This window comes from Hippocampus comes, unplaced genomic scaffold (genome assembly GCF_001891065.2).
Source record: "Hippocampus comes isolate QL1 unplaced genomic scaffold, H_comes_QL1_v1.1 scaffold98, whole genome shotgun sequence".
Taxonomy (NCBI): domain Eukaryota; kingdom Metazoa; phylum Chordata; class Actinopteri; order Syngnathiformes; family Syngnathidae; genus Hippocampus; species Hippocampus comes.
The window spans coordinates 291523-302000 of record NW_017804832.1 but is presented as its reverse complement, the minus strand read 5'-3'; the positions used below and the strand labels follow the sequence as shown (position 1 = coordinate 302000).

The 10478-nt window shown below is 42.8% G+C and overlaps 1 protein-coding gene across 1 annotated transcript in view; it reads left to right on the top strand.

Moving 5' to 3' along the window:
* Positions 1–2540: 2540 nt before the first annotated feature.
* The window catches only part of LOC109515002 (decapping and exoribonuclease protein-like), a 23453-nt gene continuing 15515 nt past the window's right edge, over positions 2541–10478 (top strand). Inside the window, exons 1-7 of the mRNA XM_019868524.1 lie at positions 2541–2544; positions 2630–2735; positions 3583–3873; positions 4888–5117; positions 9563–9779; positions 10041–10176; positions 10243–10337. Coding sequence (XP_019724083.1) covers positions 2541–2544; positions 2630–2735; positions 3583–3873; positions 4888–5117; positions 9563–9779; positions 10041–10176; positions 10243–10337 — 1079 coding nt within the window. The remainder of the gene's footprint in view (positions 2545–2629; positions 2736–3582; positions 3874–4887; positions 5118–9562; positions 9780–10040; positions 10177–10242; positions 10338–10478) is intronic.

The following is a 10478-nucleotide window of genomic DNA, read 5'->3' as shown; positions in this document are numbered from 1 at the left end:
TGCTTTCTTTATGAATCTTGTTTAATCTTAAAGTGCATTACTATATTTTTCAAAACCAATTACTTGTTAAAGTTTGTACAATCAGTGGGATCAGTTGCAATGCATATATGTGAATGATAAAAGTAAATTGCACATTTGTCGAAGGAAATGTAAGGTGCTTCATGAAATGTTTTGTAAAAGATATGTTCATTTAATTTCAACATTTTCCTAATGTTCTTGTGCTTCTTTATACCAAAACAAAGGAAAGACATATTGTTTTGGTTATTTATAGCAAAGTATGGCATCATTTTAATGGTCCGGCCCACTTGACATCTACCCAGGCCGTATGTGGCCCACCATGTGAAATGAGTTTGACACCCCTGCTTTACTCGATAGCAGGGGTGCCCATCACATCGATCACGATGACCGATATATCGCGGACTGCTCCCAAGTCGATTGCAAGGGGTGGAGAGGAGAAAAAAAAAATGTGTCTCTGTGCAGCTTCGTAATATATTTTTATGTTAATGCAATCAATTGAAATAGAAAGAGCGGATGAAACCAAGTTTCTCGGATTATTAATAGATTCAAAACCATGTTGGAAGCCACATATAGATAACGTAAAAAGAAAAATATCCAAAACCATAGGGATCCTGCACAAAAAACCAAAGATATGCTGAATAAGAGATCTTTGTACACATTATACTCTTCATTATTACTACCATATATGACCTACTGTGTGGAAATATGGGGAAACGCCTGTAAAACAAACACTCCCTGTTTTAAAACTACAAAAAAAGCAATCCGAATTATTAAGACATCAAAATATACGGAACCCACGAAGCCATTATTTATCAAATTAAACTAGAGCTGTCAGTTTAGCACGTTTTTATCGGCATTAATTTAAATGAATTTTAACGGGATTAAAATTTTTTCTCGCGAGATTAACGCGGCACACGTCGCAGCGGATGTTACGTTGCTCGATAAATAAACCAGAAACAAAACAACAAGCGCGCTGCACAGGTCCACGCACGTTTGTTTTGCCAGCCACGGCAGCTCGAGACACCGAAAACGGATACTTAGAGTTTATGAATGGAAAGTTTACTTTTAAAAAGTTGCTAGATTGTTCCACTGACAAGACCAAAGTTACCTGTATGTTTTGCAGTCGTAAACTGAGCTATCATCATAGCACGTCGAGTCCGAAACACCACTTAATGGCCAAGCACACAGCTGACGTGAGTACTCCACCCCCTCGTCTCAGACAGACAGCAATGGATCATTTCAAAGCGAAGAAAATGGATAACACGACAAAGAACAAATTTGCTGAAGCCATAGCTAAATGTATGGCTACTGCATGCAAGTCTGTCAACATTGTCCACAGCTCGACTCAAGCTGAAATCATTCGCATTGCGTCTAACGACTCCACTACGGATTGCTAGCGAGAGCTTCCATTTCAAGCTGTGTACAGAGATTGTACGTAGCGGAGAAGGCTAAGGTCCACCAAGCGGGAGAAGACACTGTTTCGGGAGAGAAATAAGAGACTAGGTTGATGACCCTCTGGTGAAAAAAGAGCAGGTAGCCTGTCGAATACGATGTATGCCACTGACGCGATTGTTACTTGTTTGGAACTATTTTGTGTGGAAGGTTACAGTGTTCCGTGTCCATATAAATAAAGCAGGTGGAGCTTCTCTGTGTTCGTCTGACCGTGATGGTGCGCTGAGGCACGTCGAGAGTTCAGCGGTGCAGTCGTAGCGACCATACTGAAAATAAAACGTCTCCAGTGTTGTGCGTGCCTCGAACCAAGTGTAGTCATCCGAAATGATGTCTACACAAAACCATAGAGAGACTTCCGCGCAAGAAGGACCAACAGAATCAACATAGCCTGACTGCTGTGTTCAAAGCAAACTTGAGAAAAACCAAAATATGCAACCATGGCTTAAATCCACTAGAGGCTGAGTACTAGTTTACCTTAGATGTGCACTCTATAATTTTATATTGCTCTGTTTTGATTCCCTAAAAAGAACTGTTAAAGGAGCTGTTGTGTGGCAAAATATTTTTTCACTGTTGTTGATCGACAGTAATATTGTGTGAGAGATTATGTGTGAATAACTGCTCCAAGTGAAAAATGTTCATGTAAAATTGAAAATCGTTGTTTCAGTAAATATTTGCATTTTGCACATAGAAAGCTGATCCATGATTCTATGTTATTGAGAGCATTAAAAAGGGAAAAAACAGGACAAAAAAATATTAAAGGAAATTCAGAAACGATAAAAAATGTGTGAGTAATCATGATTAATTTTGAGTTAATTTGAGTTAATTGTGACATTTGCGTTTTTAATTCGATTAAATATTTTGATCGTTTGACAGCTCTAAATTAAACACTATGAAATTTTATTACCTGGTTGACCTGGGGGGTTCAAGTTGTCTCACGGGGCAAAAACAGTTTTCAGGTGTGTGTGTGTGTGTGTGTGTGTGTGTGTGTGTGTATGTGCGTGTGTGTGTGCGTGTGTGTGTGTGTGTGTGTGTGTGTGTGTGTGTGTGTGTGTGTGTGTGTGCGTGCGTGCATGGGTGCGTGCATGCGTGGGTGTGTAGGCGTGTGTGTTGAAGAGATAATGTGGGCAGGGTTTCCATCAAAAGTGAAACAGTTCATGAGTAATTAAATCGAACCGAAACTTCCACTTGAGCAGAAAAAAAAAACAAGTGAAGGCAACAAGTCTTGACAGTGCTGTTGGGATCGTCACACTCGGTTCCCGGGTAAGGTGAGACTTATTTTCTTTTTTTTTTAATGGGCTTGAATTTGTGTTGATAGAGCATAAAATTAATCAAATATACTTTTTAATAATTAGTTTCAACAAATAGGTGTGATTTGGTTTGGATGATGTTCTTGCTTCATGATTTGATCTGATTTACAGACAAATGTTTGGGGTGAAAAGCTCTGAAAATCTGGCAATGAATATTCAATAGTTGTAAATGTAGGTCCACCGGAACTGATCCTGAATGTGAAGATGAAAATGCTCAGTTATTATTTAAAGCAGTTGTCCCCAACCCCCGGTCCGTGGCCCGGTACCACTCCGTGGGTCATTTGGTACCAGGTGGTACCATCAAGGCGCGCTTCTCGGTTCCGTAAAAAGTTACCGTTTAATTGAAACCCAGGCGCTAGCAAAATGAGTAAAAAAACAAACATCTTTGGAAAGTTTGTTTGGGAAGGGGAAAAGGTCCAGCCAGGAGACAAATGCAGGTCATATCATATTATTTTGTTGTATCACACTTCAAAGGCCGGTCCCTGAAATACTGTCTGACATTAAACCGGTCCATGGGGCAAAAAAAGGTTGGGGACCGCTGATTTAAAGCACAGTTATTAGTGAATAAGTACCTTCAAGATGTGAAGTAAACTCACACTTGGACTAGAATGCCTCTATTGTTGAATAAAACGACACTTTTATTGGATTTGGGGATGAACCGCAAATGCGCTAAAACCTTTACAAGTGAACTTAATTTGACCTTGAAACTTTTAAATGCACCAGTCCAACTGATCAGTGTTTCGATTCTTAACTCTATAGCCTCCGTTTTTTGTTTTTTTTTCATTTAGAGTTCCCTCACTTTTAGACAACAATGTACGCTGAGTACCAAAAGGAAGCCGTATGAAAGATGTTTGCCTCCGTTCAAAGAGCGAGTGGAGGAAGGTTCCTTTTCCCTCGACACGGAGTGGCGATTCCACCACGACAAGAGTCAAATGAGATACATTGTGGAACCTGACGAGACACCAAATTTTGACCTGAGGAACGGCTACAGTGACCGCGACAAAAAGGTAGATGAGAACGTCAGAAAAACTCTGGAACACATCCTGCAATGGATCTTGGTCAACAAGTCGAAACTCATGCAGAGGACGGCTGCATCGTACGTCTCGTCGTAAGTTACGACAGAGATGCCTTGAGATATGAGTGACGATGATGTGAGATACGAGCAGTTGTTCGGCCAATTATTTTTTTCTCCCGCTTTAGACTGGGCATAAATTTTCAGAGATGAGCACTTTTACTCACAGAGGTTTACTGTCCAACAACAAAAAAAAAAACAAACAATTTGGAACAGCCACTTTTCTTAAGTCCACATCGCTTAATGCGAACAAGTTATGGAAAATGCCTTTGACAGGCTAATGAAAAGCATCAGTCTCACGGTGCTTTCACCAACGGATATTTGAACGCAGTAACAACAAATAGTGTACCCATACGGATAATCCAACAACACTCAAAAGTTTATAGTCTTTATCATCGGCAAAGAATGACCATCACAAAGGCCCAATCGATTAATCAGCTCGACGATATTCGATATTTTTGTTTTTTGTTTTTTACCCACAGGTACAGATGACGACTGACAGAACCCTTTCTACAATGTAAGACAAAGATAATGACGTTCACCCCCCCCCCGAAAAAAAAACACTTGGGCAAAAAACAAACCAACAAGGCCAATTTTTTAACGTTTTTTTTTTTCTCAGTTGTAAAGTTAAACAAATACTTGAGGACAAAGTATTGAGTCATATTTTTATAGTTGACCATGTGAAAGGGACCAAAAAAGTTATTTTACTCATTACATTTTTTTTTTCATGAATGGGCCGTTCGGAACCTTATTCTACAAGAATCAAATTCGGTCAGGCCTGAATTATGAATGCGGCTCAATGAAAATTTGTTACCGTCTCCATGTACATCCTATATCGCATGTTTTATACTGCCCCTAAGTGGGCAAAGTGACACCAGCACAATAATCATTGAAGTGAAGCAACTTATTTCAATGGGGAAATATGGTTTTCGGTCACGAGCGAGCTCATGGTACCAATTGAACTCGTATTTCAAGGCACCACATTACCCCGACCTTTTGCTTTGACACAAAAACATTTTCCATTTTTTTTCTCTCCAGAGCTTTAGCTGACTTTGACTTCGTAACATCGCGAGGCCGTTTGACCAAAGTTTTATGCACACCTTATGAAGGTCAAATGGAGTGGTCGCTAGCCATCACCAAGTTCCAAGGAGTATTTTACATCAACGAAGTGGAAACTGCGAGCGCATGCCTGGCCCGACAGAACTACACCGAGAGTCACAGGGAGAATATGTACTGGGGGTACAAGTTTGAGCAGTACATGCGCGCAGGTAGGACTTGCACGGTTTGTAGTCGGGAGTGTTGGAATGTTTTTGTTTGCTCTATATTACATCACTCAAAAAAAAAATGCTGTAAGTGAAATCCGCAGCATAGAAATACCCTTTCTAAATACCTTAAATGAAAAATTGCCCGAGGCATGTTTTTATAGAATTTATGGCACTTTTTCTTTTAGGTTCTCTAAACACACATCATATAAACACATTTAAATGGAAGAGCGCAAGAGCAATCACTACCACAATATTGTACAAACCTGTTGACAGAAAACAAATCCGGATTTCATCCCTAATTTATTTCATAATATACAGTAATCTCTCGTTTATCGCGGTTAATGGGGACCAAAACCACCCGCGATAAACGAAAATCCGCGAAGTAGCGACCAATTAACATATACAGGTAAAAAAAGTCCGCAAACAGTCTGCGAGAAGCTGAAAAACAACAGCGAGTCACATAGAGCAACATATACAGTACTGTACTCCATGTATATTAAAAAAAATAAATAAATAATTCAAAAAAAAAATTTTTTTTTTTTCATATGTTTGAAAAAATCCGCGATGCATTGAAGCCACGATAAACGAACCGTGAAATAGCGAGGGATCACTGTACTTCACTTCTTCACTTATCCCTTGACTTCTGTAAAAGTCATTGGGGCGCCTGCGAAGCCTGTGCCACCACTCTCCTCCACCAGTCTCTGTCCTCTGCTGCTCTTTGGGACTCTTGCCAGGCCCAATCCTGTTCATTCTTGGATGTTGTCCTCCCATCTCTTTTTCTGTATTCCCCGTTTTCGGTTTCCTCTGACTGTGCCTTGCAGAATGGTCTTAGCGAGGCCAGATGAGCGGGATGTGTGACCATACCATTTTAGCTTTCGTTTTTTCACAGTAGTAAGAAGATCATTGTGTGGTCCAATTGTGTCTGTGATCTTCTTGCGGACCTCTTCATTTGTCACGTGTTCAGTGTAGTTGATGTTTAGGATCTTCCTATAGCATTTCATTTCCATCACTTGTATTCTTCTTTGTAGCTCCGCCGTGAGGGTCCATGATTCACAGGCGTATAGGAAGACTGAGAGGGCAAGTGAGCGCATTAGGTGGATTTTGGAGCGCAGACTGATGTTTTTGTCTCTCGAGATGGATTGGAGTTTTGTCAGCACTGTTGTTGTTTGTGCTATCCCTGCCAGTATTTCCGGTCTGGAGCCTTCATCTGAGATGATGGAACCCAGATACTTGAAGGTTTTCACAGTGTCAAGTTTGATCCCGTTGATTTTGATTTCTGTCGTGATACCTTGAGGGTTATTTGTCATGAGTTTGGTCTTTTCAGCGATGATCTCCATGCCAAATGCAGAGGATGCTTTGTCTAGATGTTCCACCAAGCTTGCCAGTTCTTCTTCGTTTCCTGCGAGGCCATCGATGTCATCGACAAATCGGAGGTTTGTGATGGTTCTTCCTCCGATAGAAACTGTCCCTTCATGATCTTCTAGGGCAGGGGTGTCAAACTCAGGTCCTGGAGGGCCGCTGTCCTGCATGTTTTCCAAGTCTCCCTGTTGCAACACACCTGATTGAAATGATCAGATCACCAGCAAGCTCTGAGGAAACCTGACATTGAACCTGTTCATTTGAATCAGGTGTGTTGCAACAGGGAGACTTGGAAAACATGCAGGACAGCGGCCCTCCAGGACCTGAGTTTGACACCTATGTTCTAGGGCGTCATTCATAATTCTTTCTAGGAAAATATTGAAGAGGGTAGGGGAGAGGATGCATCCCTGGCGCACTCCAACAGCAGTGTGGAACCAGTCACCTCTATTGCTGTTCAGGAGGACAGCACTTATGGCCTTATTGTACGGCTCTTCAATCACCCTGACAAGGTTGGCGTTGATGTTATATTTCCGCATGGTGGACCACAAGGCAGCGTGCCAAGCCCTGTCGAAGGCCTTCTTGAAATCGACGAATACGTGGTAGAGGTGTTGTTGGTGCTGAAGATATCTCTCGCAGATTATCCTCAAGTTGAAGATCTGTTCTGTGGTGCTTCTCTTCGCTCTGATACCAGCCTGTTCTTCCGCAATGATGGTCTCAGCTTCGGGTTTCAGTCTGTTCAACAGTATCTTCAGCATAACTTTGCTTGGATGGCTGATCAAGCTGATGGTGCGGTGGTTGTTACATTGCTGAAGATTCCCTTTCTTGGGCAGAGTGATGATCAATGACTGTGTCCAAGAGGATGGCCATATCCCAGTGTTCCAGATGTTGTTGCAAATGATGGTAAGAGCGGTGATGATTGCCTCTCCTCCTGCCTGCACTAATTCTACAGGTATGTTGTCACTACCTGCTGATTTGCCTTGTTTCAGTTTTTTTACTGCTGCTTCGACTTCTTCTCTCAGGATGGATTCTCTAAGGATGGATTGTGAGCCCTCTTCTGTTGTTGGCACAGGGCAATTCAGTACCGTTGGGTCTCCGTTGAGCTGGTGGTTATAACGTTCAAAACAGTATTCTGTCCACCTGTCTAAAATCTCTGTCTTCAGTGAGGCATTTACCTGCCTTGTCCTGGATACTCGTAGGTCTTCCTTGCTTCTCAGTGGTAAGGTCTTTCATCACCTGGTGGGCCTTCTTGGTGTTGTTCCTTTCTAGGCCCTCCTCTATTTCCGTGCATTGTTGTTCAATCCAGGACTCCTTTGCTTTCTTCATCTCTCTCTTGACTTTATTGTTTGCTTCCCTGTATTTCTTGGCTCCCTCTGGGTCTTTCTTCTCCTTCTTCAGTTCTCTTCTTTTGACACACAATGCCAGGATCTCTGTTGTGACCCAGGGTTTCTTGGGGCGCTGGTGTTTTCCTAAGATTTTGCTTGCAGTTTCAACTACTATTGTGTTGAATGCCTCCACAGTTGCTTCTAGGTCGAGATCGTTCTCATTAAGGGTGGTCAGTGGTGCGAACTTCCCTCCAAGCATTACCTGGAACTCCTCTTTTATTGTTGGGTCCTTCAGTTTCTCTAGGTTGAACCGCAGCCTTGTGAATTTGGGCTTGTTGATCTTTTTCAAGCGCACTTTGAATGTCATCATCACCAGATCGTGGTCGCTTCCAATATCAGCACCAGGGAAAGTACGAGTGCGAGCGATGTTCACTCCAGCTCGAAAGCGTTTGGAGACCAGGATGTAGTCAATCTGGTTATGATATTGGCCACCCGGGCTGTGCCAGGTCCACCTTCTAGACATCTTGTGCTTACCAAGTGTGTTTGTTATGACCAGTTTGTTGGGAGCCGCAGACTCTAGGAGTCGGAGACCTCTGTCATGCGTCAGCTGGTTGCATGAGGGTCCGCATGTGCCCCACCAGTTTATGTGTGCGTCTTCTCCAATTTTGGCATTCCAGTCACCTTGTACCACAAGGATGTCTTTTTTGGTGTCTTATCAATGATTTCCTGTAGCTGGTTGTAGAAGTTTTCAATAACTTCATCACTGTAGTCCATAGTCGGTGCGTAGGCTTGAATAACCGTGATGTTAAAGGGGGATGCCTTGAGCCGGATGGTTATCAGTCTGCTTGAAACTGGGCGGCAACCCAAAACAGTGTTCACAATGTCTTTGTGAACATGGAAGCTGACGCCTTCTTCGTGTTTGTCTTGTTTTTCACTATAGTACAGCTTGTTACCTTCCATTATAGTTGTTTCGCCTATGCCTGTCCATCGTGTTTCGCAGAGGCCCAGAAGGTTCCAGCGGTATCTGCTCATCTCATGAGTGAGCTCTTCAAGTTTACCAGTTTGCCAGAGCGTTCTGGTGTTCCATGTGCCAATGACAATGTCCTCTCGGGCACGTATCTTTGTTTTCACAGCACCAGTAGCATATTTGTTACCTCTGCCCTGGTGTAAAGTAGCTGGCGACGACCGAGCCGGTATGGGGTCTTTGGTGGTCTTCTTCATCTTGGGCATTCTGACCTGGCGGAGCCCATCCCTCTCCAGGTCGTAAGCCACGGCCGAGGTCACCAGTAATTGAGTGGTCACAATATACAGTATATTGATAATCCTGGCCAAAGATGTACACAGATTATCAAATGAATCCACAGCCATCGCTTTCTGTAGGCGTAAAAAACAGGATTGAAGAGGATTGATGTTCAATAATCTTCAGTAAAAAAAATAGGGTGATCCGAAACTCTTGGATACGTTAAACTCCACTAAACTCCATGAAGAACCCATGCTAAATTTAGCTCCTCCCGAACACACAAAGCTTGTCTCTCTTCAAGATGTATTACTTCGCCATAATTCCTTGACACGCCAATTCCCATTTAGAAAGGGCGTTGGCGGTGTCTTCTGGCATTTTACGGCACATTTTTTTCATATGTGAATAGGTGAATTTCTAAATAGTGAACATATAAGAGGGATTACTCTATGAGTAATTATTATTCAGTTGCTCAACACTGGTGACCATTTTAGCAACAATGGTGACTATTTTTGCCCCCCCACTCAAAGACAAAGTTGACGGCGTACCTGATTCGACTGGCGTGGTCAACTTCAATGAGGCCTTCTACAGCGTGGTCCGAACTCGTCTTTCGGACCACAGGCTGCTGTACTCCGGCGAGGTGGACTGCCGGGACAAAGATCCGAACGCTCCGGCTCCTCCTGCCTGCTATGTGGAGCTCAAGACAACAAGAGAGATATCCGCAGACAGACAGAGCAAGTTCCACAGGTTTGTTAAGATTAATCGCAGAGGTGCCACAAAATCAGATTTTCCATATTTTGTGAGAAAGTGGTCAGATCGCAGAGACATCAAGTCATGCATTCAACTCTCACTGCAAATTCCAAGTCTTGGCTTTTTCACGTTTTTGATTGACATCAAGGATGAAGGATGTAATCTGACACAAGTGTACTTTGACCTCGATAGAACAAGACAAATTTTTGAGATTTAGCGACCTCTTGTGAGTGGTCTCTGGGATTTTCTTCTCATCAGGTTCACGTTGCTCAAGTGGTGGGCACAGTCCTTCCTCCTCGGAGTACCTCGCATCGTGGTCGGCGTCAGGAATGACGACGGGGTTGTCGTGTCCGTGCGGACTTATCGAACTGCCGAAATTCCACAGCTGGTTCAGGTATATAGTACTTCTTGTTTTATAGGAGAAGCAGGCCCACAACGTGCTTTTTTGTCTTTTGTGCAGGGTGAGTACTTGGGTTGGAAGCCAGAAGTCTGCATGAACTTCTGCAGCGACTTCCTGTCTTTTGTCAAGCGTGTGGTGATCGAAGACGATCCTCAGTGAGTTCCCAGTTCAAGTACAGTACAGTAATCCCTCGTTTATCGCGGTTAATGGGGACCAAAACCACCCGCGATAAACGAAAATCCGCGAAGTGGCGACCAATTAACATATACAGGTAAAAAATAATAAATAAATATATA